Source organism: Helianthus annuus, chromosome 17 (genome assembly GCF_002127325.2).
Source record: "Helianthus annuus cultivar XRQ/B chromosome 17, HanXRQr2.0-SUNRISE, whole genome shotgun sequence".
NCBI lineage: Eukaryota > Viridiplantae > Streptophyta > Magnoliopsida > Asterales > Asteraceae > Helianthus > Helianthus annuus.
In genome coordinates, this window is record NC_035449.2 from 173,327,250 (window position 1) to 173,343,634 (window position 16,385).

At 37.6% G+C, this 16,385-nt stretch overlaps 1 protein-coding gene across 4 annotated transcripts; it reads right to left on the reverse strand.

Moving 5' to 3' along the window:
• Positions 1-13,272: 13,272 nt before the first annotated feature.
• Positions 13,273-16,142, reverse strand: LOC110921837. 4 transcript variants are annotated; one of them, XR_002582680.2, is made up of 6 exons: positions 15,807-16,142; positions 14,666-15,508; positions 14,311-14,473; positions 14,030-14,129; positions 13,640-13,824; positions 13,273-13,550 (listed from the first exon to the last, which is right to left on the reverse strand). XR_002582680.2 is itself a non-coding variant. In XM_022166168.2 (6 exons), exons 3-6 carry the CDS (start codon positions 14,434-14,436, stop codon positions 13,533-13,535), a joined length of 294 nt encoding a protein of 97 aa, XP_022021860.1. In that variant the 5' UTR covers positions 14,437-14,473; positions 14,666-15,508; positions 15,807-16,142; the 3' UTR covers positions 13,273-13,532. The 4 variants fall into 4 exon arrangements, 2 of the variants coding, with proteins under 2 accessions (XP_022021860.1, XP_022021859.1); XM_022166168.2 differs by having other exon boundaries at positions 13,775-13,824; XR_004887369.1 differs by having other exon boundaries at positions 13,273-13,824; positions 14,666-14,756.
• Positions 16,143-16,385: the final 243 nt, after the last annotated feature.

Here is a 16,385-nt window from a genome sequence, read left to right on the forward strand (position 1 = left end):
TCTTCAAATCTGACAAATACGTTTTCCACATATCACCCGGTAAAGCTTTTCCCAATTTGTTAACCCATTCCTCATTGGTCTTGGTTATCTTCAATCGCTCCATCTCCCAATACAACTCGACATACCTTTTGATCAACTCTTCAGTTGATTCTCCCTTGATACCTGTAAAATTTTCAAACTTGTTCAGTGTAAGATAAATTTCAGAATCCATCTTCGATAATGAAAAATTCACAAAACCAATTTTCGAATGATACGAAAATTCACACACTTTCAATATCCTTTTCAAAACAAATAAACCAGATGAAGATCCGATTGAGTGATAAAAATCCGGCGACAACAGATTAAGCGTGGATTAGCTCCAGTAAATGTGCGAACTGATGATGATTTTCAACCGACTTGGGTGTTCACAAAATCTCAATTTTCACAAAACCCGCTAAACTATAGTTTCCCAATTTGATTCCACAAGCTAGCAGTCCACTAATCCAAAACCCGTTTACACTCGAAGCCCAAATTCCAAAACACTATCCTCGTCCCAAACTCGAATCTCGGTTCACCTTGAATATCTTGAATCACGAGGATTGATGTGATTTCGCGTGAATGCAAAACGATTAACTTGTGCGGAATGATAATGAACACAAACTTTCAGATTTGTGCGTATGCGTGGACTTCTAGAACCGTGCGGATGGAGCTAATTTCTGCGAATGACGAAAAGCAACTTGTGCGGATCGGTGAGTTAGTGAGTTCGTGCAAATGGACGAAATATGAACCCGAGCGAATGGATCCTGTTTGCGGATGGAATTCTGCTGCTGAAAATAGCGAACAGATCTGCGGTTTGACTAACTCTTTCGAACAGATTTGCGCGAATCAGTTCTGCAAATGTCTTGATTTCAAGCAAGTAAACAGATCTCAGTTCACTTAATGCACAATTTTTCAGCGAACGAATGTTTTAGTGACTGAATCGGAAAGATATGCAATGTTAATTCGTGTGCGATCCCAAATGTCGTAACTACCGTAAGAGTAGCTGACCAATTCTGCAGCAGATTCTGCGCGGACTATTTCAGTAAACACGATAGCTCTACTGTGGCTGTATACCGAGATTATTTTTTTCGAAATAATTTGCGCTCGTGATTCTGCAGATTCTTAATTCCTAACAAACTGAACCAAATTCTGCGACTAATCTTTTCAGCAAATGATCTACGAACTATCAGTGAATGTCAAAATTTCGACGACTGAACCAACTTCAGCTGATGTAATCAGTTCGGATTTATCAAAATTTCAACCATAAATTGTCAAATCAGTCCGAAATCACAGAAACTCAGTCCAAAATCAATTGAAACTCGATTTGAATCTTAAGCGAAAGTGTCCAAAATACACATACGATTCACCGAAATGGTCTGAAACAAACAATCGAAATCAGTAGGCGCATCTGTTTGCAAAATTTTTCATCCTTTTCTCGTTTAACTATTCACAAACTTTGACCCTCCACACTTGACACTTCACAAACAATTAACAGTCTTTGTTTTCCGTTTATTTTCTATTAATAAATCTGTTCCATTTGAAATACTATATTCACCTCAGATCGATCAAATCAGATTTAAAGAAAACCAAAAGAAATTCAACTATACTCTGAATATAGATCTGGTATGAATCGTGATGTATGTTTTTAATGAACTTCAATGAAACAGCTTCACCAAAACATATTGAAACAATAACACACGTTCAATGAAGTATGTGTAAACTTGTTAAAATCACACCAAAACCTTATCACAAATCAACCAAAATGGTCCGATATTCGCCGAAAAAGAACCGGTTTGAACAATTTTCACCGAAAGTAATTAAAACTCAGTCCATAATCGATCGAATTAGTCCGAAACTTATCCGAATCGAAACACGCTATTCTAATTCATTCTTTTTGCACAAACACTAACAGAAAATACTATCTCAATTTCTTTTAAAACATAGCAAACAATCATCAGCAAATTCTATTCAGATCTAAGCAAAACTGTGATTTCGATTTCAATTCAAATTCAACATCAATTAGCTTTGCATATGAACATCATATAACATTCAGATTGTTTTTCAGTCAATTTTGTCTGTCTAACAAGTTCAGGATCCAATGTAAACTTTTCGGAATGTAAAACTTCAAAACGAAAGCAATCGGATTTCACTAATATGAACTGAATTTCACCAAAACTCAACTAAAATCAGTATGGAGTTCATCGAAAACACACTGAAACAGTTTAATATTCACATACGATGCACAGAATAGAGAGATTATGAACAAAATGTGTTCCGAAATTCACCAAATCAGTCTGTAAAACACAATTATAGGACCGATTTTTTTAATACACGAACAATTTCGGACACAATCACATGCACCTACACCCTTTTTAATTGTTGTATTCACTGTGATTTGACCAACACAAAAACTACACCAATTTTTTCTTTTGGTCTTCACATACACATGCCGACAAGATCAGAAAATTTCTTTTCTTTCATTGAACCAAACAAAATACGGTCATGTGTATAATATATTGATTGATTGGGCCGCCCTATTTTTATATTAATTCGACATTTAACTAGTGGGCGGCAACAATTTTTCAAAACAATTTATGATTGGACCTCTATATAGGCCAATCACATGGGCCGTAACTCAAAGTTTAATGGCCTCAAAGATTGGACCGAATAAACTACAAAACTGACAACTTTATATGATCATATGAGCCTTAAAGATGATTGGACCGATTATAACATTCATCACATGCAGCCTGAAACATTCAAAAGAATAACAAACACTTTCCAAACGATAAGTTCAAACGGTGAACCACTTTCAAATGACAATTTAAACGGACGCTATTATTTCAAACGATATAACTTGATTTCAAACGAAAGACTAATATTTCAAACGATAGAACCTAATTTCAAACGGAAGAGGCTGTTTCAAACGACAGTTCAAACGATAGGACCACTTTCAAACGGAACGTGTCATTTTCAAACGGACATATGCTGATTCAAACGGATTTCGGACCAAGAAACGCGAATTTCTCCTAATAGGCTAAGATATAGGACCTGAAACTTTGTAGGGTTGTAATTCAAGGATTTTCGCACAACATACTAAGAAATCAGACGATTTGGACCGTACTTACCCGTTCAATTTGACGAAAAACGGTGAAAAACGTGAAAAATGTGAAAAAGATGAAGAATTTGATGAAATTCAGATCTGAAATCGATGTAATCAGGTACGAATCGATGTGTTTGATCGTGCAATCGAGCTCCTAGCTCTGATACCAATTGTAGGACCGGTTTTGACGCCGTTCGATTGCGTAACGAACGTTTCACGTGCGGAATCCGTGAACGTACGTGACCGAACACACAATAATGTACTAGTAACGTGAATTTATTGAATGATATGACAAATCCGGTGCAAAATTCACGATTACAACTACTTTCTCTCTCTAGACTTTCTCCCTCTAGAAGTCTTCCAAGTCTTCTCCTAACTCTTCCCAAAAATCTCACTAACTCATGACATAAACTCCTATTTATAGGTCAATGCATTTTAATGAGATTTCTCATTAATTACAAGTTTGTCACCTTGCCTTTTAACTAGATATGACATTTATAAAGACTTGATTTCTTCGTTATCTCGCTACGGCTCGGTTTGACGAAGGCGATAGACAATAAATGCATCAACAATCTCCCCCTTGGATATTGCTGTAGTCAATCCGTGGTGAAACTCGTAGCGACTTGTCTTTCTCTCTCTCTAAAACTCGAACAAAGATGTAGTCGACAGACAACTGCACTAACAAACTCCTCCTTGGATGTTGACGGAATCTTTAGTGAGAGTCTTCAAATACTCTTGCTCGAACAGAATCCTGTTGGATCTGTCTTCAGCTTCCGTTGCTCTCTTTCTTCAGATTCTTCCGGCTCCCCCTTTCGTCAAGCTACCGTGCTATTGGGATCGACACCTTGCTTTCCGAATACAAGCTCCTTTTGTGTTGAGCTCGTCTTCAGACTCCCCCTTAGACTCAGCTGTCGGGATCGTAGTCTAGCTTTTCGTAGCAACAAATTCGAAACCTGCACATCTCAACCTCTCTATTACAAACCAATAAAGTTGTGATTCAACTTAGTGAATCAACTAAACATTTGAGGATCTTTTACATATTTAAAAACTTTTCAAAATTTGAAACAATCCAATTTCTGATTCAATTTACTGAATCATCTTAAACATTTCAAATCAATTAACCAAACCATCTGTTCATCATGTTTAGCCTTTGAGATTTTGAATATCAGCTTTTCACCATCAGTTGTCGAAAATCTTTTTGGATTTTTCAAAATAAGAAACATAAATGCAAAGACAGAAATTAAATGCAGAAAAGAAATATGTACAAACATATTTTTGTGAGTTTGTGCAAGAGAATCATATCAGTTTTGAGACAAATCACTAACACCATTAAGTTTTGAACATTGTAAGCTCTAAACAATTTACCTAGATTGTCAGTTATATCTTTACACAAAGTTTAACTGTTTCGAGATACGAGATTAATGTTTTAGATACTTAAACTTATTCGAGTGTCCCATCACTTGAATATACTCCCGTATCCAGATTCAAATATTCAATCTTACAAACTTAATTGAGTGTCGCATTTCAGAATATACTCCTGTATCCAGATCTCAATATTCAGAATTACAGGTAAGTATACTAAGATGATATCTATAAAGGGTTAGACTTGAAATCATGAGAGCTCAGGTCAGAACTACCGTTCAGCAAAGAGATCATGAGTTGTGTCCCCTTTAGAGGATCTTTTTACAACAACAAGAATGATCAATTTTATTGTCTCATTTTGCTGAGGGCTTATGCTGTGTTTCAAGCATTTGCAGCAAGTATTATCCAAGGACTAGGTCAGAACTTCCATTCAGCAGAAGTCCCGGGATAATACCCCAGATATCACTGAGTATAAACAAACCTAGTATTTCAGAAAGAGAAACCTTTCAAACGAGATTTCGGGGGTTACCCATATATCCGTGAAATGTTACCCACAAAATAAGAAAGTTTGACATTTTATAGAATCTTTCAAACGAGATTTCGGGGGTTACCCATATATCCAAGAGATGTTCCCCACGAGATAAGTAAGTTTGACGTTTTATGTTTATATCCCGAAAACAATCTACTAAATGTGTAAAATTTTACTAACAAATCCATAATAAAATTGTTTATCACATTTAACATTCCATATCTTTAGCGTGCTGTGATAGTCTACTGATGTACTATCATCTCCTATTTTTTACAACAAAACTCGTTTTTGACTTTTTCAATGTTTTTGACATTTTCAAAATTTCTAATTTTTTAAAAATTTTTCTCCCCCTAAAATCAAAATATGTTTCAATTTTGATTTTCTGAGAAAATTTGAAAACAAACTGTACAAGAATGTGACAACATGATGAGAATCACTTCAATTCTCTATCCACTTGGCGTAAACAATCAGAACTCCCCCTAACAACAAACTATTTTCCCATTATGATTTCAAATTAAAACAATTCAGTTTTAGTGATAATTTCCTTCATGGTTATCATTTACATTACATAACCCACTATTGCATCTTGACTTTATTATCATTATTGGGATTGAACATGCTACCACATAACACTAAATCATTGATAACCATAATAGAAACATTGGACATCTACTCAAATAATATATAATATATGATCGCATACCCATCAGGAGTAAATATAACCAACAATACACGAAGATCTAGTTAGGCATCAGTCATCATTCACTTTACGATTATCCTTACCACACCACATTAATCATGAATAGACACAATACAATCGATCATTAAAAGCAACAAATGGATTAACAATATAACTTACTAACCGAATGCAAGTGTAGGGTTTGTAATGAGTTGTGGAATTATGAGTTGGTTACACGTAAATAATAGATGAGGGTGGGCTCGATGTGGGCCTGTGGCAACATAAAAAGGCCATATACAACAGTTTGATGAACACTTGATAACCAAACACTACTGGGCCGAAAGCCCACTTTGATTTCGCTGGCCATTGCTTGGATGAACACACTCTAGTGTTTTCGGCTAAGTGTGATTTCATGGGTGAGGGTGTGCTTGGCATGATTTAATTAAACAAGATAATAGTAATTCTAAATATAATACTAACCTTCAAATATGATGCACACCACATTTAAAACATATCACTCACAGTACGATTTAACATATTACAACGTGTACAGTTGTGAAACAAACAAGTCGTGTCAACAAACAATCAAAACAATTAACGTGCAATAGTGCCAAGATGGAATCTTGGAAACTTGAGTTGTCACATTATCCCCAACCTGAAAGAAATTTCGTCCCGAAATTTAGCACGTAATTACCAAGGAAGCTAGTTGTGTTGCGTTGTTTCCTGTTTTTCCTGGGGTGTCACATCATCCCCCCGTTGATTTGGAATTTCGTCCCGAAATTCTGTAGTAACTTCAGCCTTAGTAGTGGTTGCACTGTTTCCGAATAACTGGGAATACTTGAGTTTCATTTGATCTTCTCGTTCCCAGGTGAACTCTGGGCCACGACGGGAGTTCCATCGAACTCGAACAAGAGGTATTCGGGTGTTTTTGAGGACCTTAACATCCTAGTCCGTGATTTCAACTGGTTCTTCAACGAAATGTAACTGTTCGTCGATAGTGAGTTCCTTCAAAGGAACTATGAGGCTCTCATCTGACAGACACTTCTTCAGATTTGTCACGTGGAAAACGTTGTGAACTGCACCAAGTTCTGCTGGTAAGTTCAGTTTATAGGCCACTTTGCGTATTCCTTCTATGATCTCGAATGGTCCGACGTAACGTGGATTGAGCTTGCCTCGTTTGCCAAAACGAACTACCCCTTTCCAGGGCGAGACTTTGAGTAGCACTCGATCCCTAACCTGGAACTCGAGCGGTTTCCTGCGCTTATCTGCGTAGCTTTTCTGACGGTCACGAGCTGCCGCCATTCGTTGTCGTATCTGTGCAATCCGCTCAGTAGCATCAACTACAAGTTCTGGACCTGTGATCTGACTATCGCCCACCTCTGCCCAACAGAGAGGTGATCGGCATTTTCGCCCGTACAATGCCTCGAATGGAGCGGCTTGAATGCTGGTGTGGGAACTATTGTTGTACGAAAACTCCACTAACGGGAGGTGTTTTCCCAGCTGTTGCCGAAATCGATAACACACGCCCGAAGCATATCTTCTAGAGTCTGGATAGTGCGCTCCGACTGCCCATCCGTCTGAGGGTGATAGGCTGTGCTCATGTCTAATCGAGAGCCAAAAGATTTGTGCATCGCTTGCCACAGTTCTGAAGTGAATCGTGCATCACGATCTGAAATAATAGAGGTTGGCACTCCGTGCCTCGAAACCATTTCTTTCAAGTAGATGTTTGCTAACGTAGGGAACTTGTCTGTTTCCTTGATAGCTAAGAAGTGAGCAGACTTTGTGAGTCGATCCACGATCACCCAAATAGTATCGTTACCCCGCTGAGATCTAGGTAGGCCAGTAACAAAATCCATGGAAATTTCCTCCCATTTCCATTGTGGTATCTTTGGTTGCTGAAGTAGCCCTGATGGTTTCTGATACTCGACTTTGACTCTCGCACAAGTCAAACACTTGCCGACGTAAGTTGCGATGAGGGCCTTCATGCTTGGCCACCAATACGTTGTTCTGAGATCGTGGTACATTTTATCTGAACCTGGATGTACCGAATAGCGAGACTTGTGTGCTTCATCCATCACAAGTTCTCGTAAACCGCCATATAGTGGAACCCAAATACGTCCCGCTACGTAGTACACGTCGTCTTCCTTTTGTTCTAATCGCTGCCTTGATCCGCGTAAGGCTTCAGCCTTGACGTTTTCTGGTTTCAGTGCATCTACCTGAGCATCTCGTATCTGTGCAGGAAGACTAGACTAAATAGTAAGTTGCAGCGCTCGCACGCGTCTAGGCGTAGTGTCTTTCCGGCCGAGGGCGTCAGCCACAACATTGGCTTTGCCCGGATGGTATTTGATAGCGCATTCGTAATTATTGAGTAGCTCGACCCATCGACGTTGTCGCATGTTCAATTCCTTCTGCTTGAAGATACGCTCAAGACTCCTATGATCGGTGTAGATAGTGCACTTGGTACTGTACAGGTAGTGTCGCCATATCTTAAGCGCGAAAACAACAGCTCCCAGCTCCAAATCGTGTGTCGTATAGTTCCGTTCATGAACTTTAAGTTGCCGCGAAGCGTAGGCAATGACTTTATCCCTTTGCATCAATACACAACCAAGACCCTGAATCGACACGTCGTAGTAGACCACAAAATCTTCCGTGCCTTCTGGCAATGAAAGAATAGGTGCGCTTCATAATCTATCATTTAAGTGTTGGAAAACTGCTTCCTGTGTATTACCCCAATGATAAGTACCACCTTTCTGTGTCAGTAGTGTAAGCGGCTGCGCAATCTTTGAGAAGTCTTTAATAAATTGCCTGTAATAACCCGCCAAGCCCAAGAATTGTCGTATTTCCGTTGGTGTACGCGGTGCAGGCCAGTTCCTGATCGAATCCACCTTGGATGGATCAACATGAATCCCATCCTTGTTTACCACATGGCCTAGAAAATGGACTTCACGAAGCCAGAAGTCACATTTTGAAAACTTGGCGTACAGTTGTTCCTTTCGAAGAAGATCCAAGATAAGTCGTAGATGCTGCTCGTGCTCCTCCTGACTCTTGGAATATATCAGGATGTCCTCGATGAAGACAATCACAAACTTGTCTAAATAAGGCTTGCACCCTCTGTTCATAAGATCCATGAAGACTGCCGGTGCGTTCGTTAGCCTGAATGGCATGATTAGGAACTCGTAGTGGCCGTAGCAAGTTCTGAATGCTGTCTTAGAGACGTCCTCATCTCGGACTCTCAGTTGATGATACCCTAACATCAGATCAATCTTGAAGTAGTAACTCGAACCTTGCAACTGGTCGAATAAGTCGTCAATACGAGGAAGTGGATAGCGGTTCTTCACCGTCACTTTGTTGAGTTCGCGGTAATCTTTGCACATCCTGAAGGTACCGTCCTTCTTTTTCAAGAATAACACCGGAGCTCCCCAAGGAGAAGAGCTAGGACGAATAAAGCCCTTATCCAAGAGCTCTTGTAGTTGCTTCGATAGTCCTTCCAATTCTGATGGAGCTAAGCGATACGGTGCGCGAGCTATAGGTGCTGCCAAGAACTGTAGGAATGAGGTCGATAGAGAACGTCTGACCAGCGAGGATAAGATTACAACCCTGAACTATGCATGGCCTCTAGACTTTTACCATTAGCTAACACTACGACATGTTTGGGTGTCTAAGGGAGTTGGTGCACGTTTTAACATTTGGCTAACTTTCAAAGACACATAACTAGTATCCGCACCCGAATCAAACAATACAGTAGCATAAAAGTCGTCGAGAAGAAACTTACCCATTAATACGTTAGGATCGCTCCTTGCGTCACCCTGACCAATCACGTACATGCGGCCCCGGCGTCGTTGTTTCCATTGTTTCCCCCAACGCTATCCCCATTATCGTCCCTGTTTCCATGGTCATGGTTCTGTGTCTGGTCTTGGTTTATTTGCGGACAATGTCTCTTGTAGTGATCTTTAGCATCACACTGAAAACATCCTTTAAAACTCTGTTGTTGCTGCTGATTCTGTGGAGACTGAGGCAACCGCTGCTGTTCTTGAGTTACAGGACGTGAGCTTCGACAATCCTTAGCTTCATGACCTATCTTAAGACACCTCTGACAACGACCCTTGTTGCACTAACCGCTGTGGTGCCTATTGCATCTATTACACTTTGGATGATTCCCTCGATATCCACTCTGCCCACCACTACCAGAAAACTGCTGACTGGGACTCTGGTAGTCATCTATCTTTTGCTGCTGCGCCAGAGGTTGAACCGGAGTTAATCCCTTGCTCAGGTTTCCATCCCACTTGCGTTTGTTGTCACTAGAAGCACATGTAGTAGCAACTTTAACACGTTTCGGTAGTTTGTTTTGTTCTACTGCCTGGTCTGTGAGACGATGAGCAAGCCGAGTGACTTGCTGGATGGTGCCAAGATTGGCTGCAGTCACATGACTCTGAATTTCGGGCACCAAACCCTTGAGATACAGCTCGATGCGTTTGGTGGGAGGGTCTACCATAGTGGGACAAAATGTGGCTAATTCATTTGATCTCTTCGTATAAGCCTCAATTTCAGACCCCACCATCTGTAAGTTGAGGAACTCTACCTCTAGTTTGTGGATGTCTTCCCGAATGCAAAACTCTTCCTTAATTAGGTCCTTGAACTCGTTCCAGGGGGTGGCATTAGCAGCTTCCAGCCCTAACATTTGAACATGTGCTTCCCACCAGGTTAATGCAGCACCTTCGAGTGTTCCAGTAGCAAACTTTACTCTAACATTGTGTTCTGTGCAAGAGTGATCGGGGTAACTGGAGTAGCGAATGCGTTGTAAAATTCCCCTTCCATGATTCGGATTTCAAGGAATTCTCAAAACTGTCTTTCAAGAGAAATTACTTGTTCAAGCGGGATAACAAGTTCAAGCAAGATTACTCTTTGAAGCGGAATCTCTGATTCAAGCGAAATCAACAACACCTTTCAAGCGGAATACTGTTCAAGCGGAATCAACAAGACTTTTCAAGCGAAATAACGATTTCAAGCGAAAACAATCCAAAATCTCAAGTGGAAAACCAATTTCAAGCGAAATTACTGTCTGATTCCGTTTGAAATGTAGATGACGTCAGCAAGCTCAAATAACTTTTCAAGCGAAATAACCAAAATGTCAAGTTATAAGTCGATTTTAATTCTGAAACTTTCCAGGATTTGTTAAAACATAATTGCGCGTGTTATGTGAGAATTTGAGCCGATTTTAACCGTGAAAAATTTTTCAATTTGAAAAAGAGAGTGTAGAAATCAGAAAATGCAGCTGAATTGGTATGAACTCTTCCTCCTGAGCTCTGATACCACTTGTATGATCGTTTTCAGACCCGAACGAGTCGATCAGAAGAGTTTTTCTCAATACGAAAGGCGGAAACAGACGTATCGAGGTCAATTCAGCTAGATTTACACTGTAACTGTCGATATTATTGATATAATAACGTTTTACAGCAAGACGAGACTTCGGCAGCACTTCGTTGCTCAGACCGGGAAAAGATTCTCTGATTTCGCTTGGAATGGCCAATATATAGGCGTTGTGATTCCGCTTGAACATGACGATGTTCATTTCAAGCGGAATTAACATAATTGCTTCAAGTGAAATCAGCATGTTAACTCAAGCGGAAATAGAACATTATGATTTCGCTTGAAATAACCTGGTGTCATTTCAAGCGGAATCACCTCTAATTCACACTTTCTTGTTTTTCGTGCCCTGATCTAACTAGATACAAACAAGACTCGATACAAGACGAAGTCGACAGACGCATGCACCAATAAAATATATATATGTTAGTTTATAAACACTTAGATGTTTAGGCTTAAACCTTTTCATCAAAACTTCCTTAATGACAATTAAGGTTACTAATCGCGTTTAACTCGGTTAATCTCCTCGTTAATCTATATTTAATCGCAATTAGATTTTAAGAAAATCTCGCCATAGTTTCCCCTAAACTATGGCATTTTCCCACATTTTCAAAACGTGTTTAAAACCATTTTTCAATTTACCATCATCATCATCATACTAATCTCATCAATCTACAACTTTCAAATAATCAAATACCACCATTTATTTCCTTAATTCATGAGTTTTTACATTTTAAATTTCCTAAAAATTTCAAGACTTTTATGTCTTGAAATTTAAGACTTTTTATGTGTAGTTTTTGTAACCGTTTATTTACTCACTTGTTTTATTTAAAAATCACATTTATTAGTCTTTAATCATCAAGTTTAGTCCATTAAATCCTTAATCTTTCAAATTTGAAAACTTATATAGATAAAGCTCATTAATACAAGGGTGATGATCTTTCTTAATTTAAACCTCTAGGTGTTTAAATCAACTTTTTAAGACTAATCTAACAAGATCATCACTAATCAACAAGATCATACAAATTATTCAACCCTAAAACACATAATAATCACATAATACTTCATGATTAGTAAGTTGTTAAGTTATGTTTAGGGTTTTAAGTTAGAATTTTCTTGATTTTCAAGATGATCAACGCAGGATAATTCTGGCGATGCTCTACTCATAGACATCGATTCCAATGCCACACCAACCTGCACATATGTTCCTAAACAGTTATCCAGAGAAGAACTTATCTCCATCCATTAATGGGCCTTGTAGGGGCAAGTGAGTATCCCAGTTTCCACCCAAATCCATCACACAAGCGCGTAGCATGTCCTCCAAAGTTTATATCGTCCGCTCACTTTGGCCATCCGTTTCTGGGTGAAAGGTCGTACTAAGATTCAGTTGGGATCCAAAGGCCTTTTGAAATGATTGCCATATCCTTGACACGAACCGACCGTCTCGGTCCGATATAATAGAAACAGACACTCCATGTCATGCCACAATTTCCTTAAGATCTATTTCAGCCAGTTTCTTAGTGCCATCCTTCTCACTGATAGGTAGAAAATGCGCGGCTTTGTAAGTCGATCTACAATTACCCAAATCATATCATGGCCTCTTGAGGTTCGGGGTAACTTAGTAATGAAATCCATCGAGATTTGTTCCCATTTCCATACGGGAATTTCAGGTTGTTGCAGTAACCCTGAAGGCTTTTGATATTCTGCCTTAACCTTGGCGCATGTAAGGCATTTTCCGACATATGTAGCAATATCGCCTTTAAGATTAGGCCACCAATAAAATCCTTTTAAGTCTTGGTACATTTTATCTGATCCCGGATGTAAAGAGTACCTTGACTTATGTGCCTTGTCCAAAATAATCGTCCGTAGGTCGCCGAAGAATAGAACCCAAATTCCACTACAAAAAAAGCCATTCATTGGCATACTATAAAGTGCCTCAAAAAGCCCAAAAAGCCCAAAAAGTGCCATTAAAGACCCCTGTTAGAATGTGCGGCATACAAAAAAAGTGCCACTAAAAGTGATGTCACTAAAGCCCTTTAGTGGCACTTTTTAATATGCCACTACAAACGTTTAGCCTTTTAGTGATACTTTTTTATCTACCACTACAAACTATTAAGCTTTTATTAGCACATAAATTCTACCACAAAAATCACATCAAATTCATATTAACCTTATTTAACTAAATTTTTATTTATTCACAATTAAAAATGAATAGAATTATGAAATATAGAATTCATAACATCGATTGAATTAAAAGTTAAATCGTCTTCCAAAAATTCAAACATTTACAAATCTAACTTTAATTCTTAAACATATAAAACATAAAACTACCAAATATTTGAATAAAAACTCAAAACTTCATTGCCTTCGTGACCCTTTTTGCAATCGTCATACATAATGATCCCCATGTTAATTCTTTCTTAGCAATTACATTCCCACATCATAGTTGTTCCTGCACTTACTGGCCCCACATCAACCTACTCATTGTATTCAACCTGAAAATTCACAGTTAATGTAAAATCAATTAGCTCTCATAACTACAATTATCAAAGATGTAAAAGCAATTAATAAAAGGAAACCTCACTTCTTTTGAAGTTAGTTCAAGCTATTCAACCAAGATGGCTGATCAGTATTTAGAGCAAGTAGTTAGAAGTTAAAACTTAGAATATGAAAAGGTAATATAATAGTGCTAAGTGTGTTTTTTAATGATAACCCATACCGTGTCTCTTCCACCACAAGTAAAAACATAGTGCACTACCTGTTGCATACCTGCAAAAAAAAATCGCTTAAAAGTCCAAACTTGTATACGTTTATTCGGTTTGATTTAGTCAGGTATCAGTAAAACCAAAAACCAAATTCATGCAACTAAAGCTACAAATTTACCACTAATTCAAAAAAAAAAAAAACCAAGCTATAAAAATGAAGCAATCTATATAATTACATAATAATGTGTAAAATTTTAAGTTTCACTTACATTTTAGTAGAAGGTTTGTCACCATCTGAATTAAACCTCTGCCATGCATATGATTTTTGATAAGTATCCAAAGCCTAAACAACGGACAATACTTTCTTTCCTACAAAAGAGTGATACTATTAATAGTGATAGAAACCGGAAAATTTAATAGAATAGTGAAAACGAATAAGCAATGATTCCAAATAGCAAAACCAACTTAGGGGGTGGTTTGCCTAGCTTTTTTAACAAAGCTTATAGCTTTTTTAGCTTTTTTATTTTACAAAATATAACAAATCACAAACCTCAATATACATAAAATCAAACAATGTTTTATCTGAGTTGGTTTCCAAAGCCCTTTGTCGATTCATCTTCTCCATGGCCGACGTTTCACTCCTCCACGAGAATCCGGCGTTCCTAGGTTCCGCCATCAATTGAAAGCCTTAGTTTCTTACACTCGGCCCAAAACTGAAAATGTATCAGATTCATCATGTTCATATATCAGAACAAGTGAACAACAAACAGAGCAGCACATAAACATAGCAAGTTTCAGTATTATAACTTAGCAAGTACAAAAAAGCACAGCCAGTTGTAAAAGATAAAGACCAAATAATGTTCATATTCATTAAAAAACTATAAAATATATAAATTTAGAGCCACCTGTGAGTTACAGATTTAACAGACTGTTGAGTTGTTGTAGCCTTCTTACAGAAAATTCTCGATTTAATAAACTGTGAAAATGCACAGCCACCTGTGAGTTACAAATTAGTAACCGTATAAGCAAAACAAATTAAAAGACATTGTAGATTATGACATGCAACACCATATAATAGGTTGGAAATGTATAAAACAATATAATACAAGCCAATTGTAGAAATATTATTAACTTGAGTCTTTCTTACTAGGAACAACAAGCTACAACCGGTAACATAAAATTTGTTGTCTGTGTAATATATGCTACTGTAAGATGAATAAAAGAAAAAATTCTACTTTAACACCATAGTTGGTCAATGCTTACATTAACTAGCTTTTCTGATAGCATGAAGCTCACTTTCTGAGTTAGCCAGATTTAACTTAATTTACATATATATTATATCTCATATCATCCACACAAACGAACACGAGAGAGTAGTAGCATGGGTGGTATATAAAATTCATTTTGAACATATGATGACATTTGTTTCGGTTATATAATCTAAATTCACAAAATGAGGCAACAAACAGCATAACTTGAACATAAATACAAGCCTTTTTCTCCTCTTCAACTCTTCCCTACATAAAAATAAAATAATGATATCATACAACCAAAAATATGACCAACTACCTGTCATGGTGAAGTGTGAAACTATCAAATAAATACCCCCCAAAATGATTATTAGAATGAAATATTAATCCACTTTAAAGAATTACTTGAACTGATTCTATTAAAAGTTTACAATAAATCCCAAATGAAATCGGTATTTGAGCACTAACAAACACATTGGCATCAGTGGTCTTCAGCATCTGCACCCAAATCAAGATATTATCAAACAATGACTAGAGAAAGCTATTTTTTTATCAAATAATAGTAATCCCAATGAAATAAGTGATTTTACTCAAACATTAATCAAACAACTAATGTGGGTAGTAACCTACAACATAAATATCACAATATTGTAAACCATAAATAAAAAAAATCTATGAATTCGCAACCAGAAAAGAATAACTATCTAAAAAAGAGATTTGTTACTCATATTACCATGAATATTAGTTGTTTGCTCGTAATTGGTTAAACACAATTAAATAGGAGATGGTTTCTTACGATTGTACGAATTGAAGATAACAGAGCTCGAATTTCACTGGGCCAACTAGTTGCCAATGAATTCCCTTTTCAGTTCGGTGTCTACGACATCTAAGGCAGCGTCACCACCGCATCTCCTCCACCAGAATTTTCATAGGAGGACACAAATGCCCTTTTTTTAACCAAAAATCGTTCGAATATCCTTCTTCGTGTTGCCAAAAACCTTGACGAGCCTTCACATACTGTAATTTCTACCATAGTCGTTGCTCAACTCAACCGTAAACTAACCCTAGCAGTAAAAACTGACGCCCTAAGAATTGCGGAAGCCACCGTTGTTACATATATATGGAATGGGGAGGGTGCAGGGGTAATTCTCAGGAAAATAAATTTTTAAAGGGTTGAATTGAGGAAGCGGGTATTGGAGGGAAATTAAAACTTTTGAGAGGGAAATCAAAAGTATTTTTGATTTTATGTATTTTATAAGTTAAAAATTGTATTCTATGAAAAAAACTAAGATAAAAATCGTGAAAAGTATACTATATTTTCTAAAATGTGCTACTTACTAAATCTTTTATATTATATTCTAAAAAGTATACATAA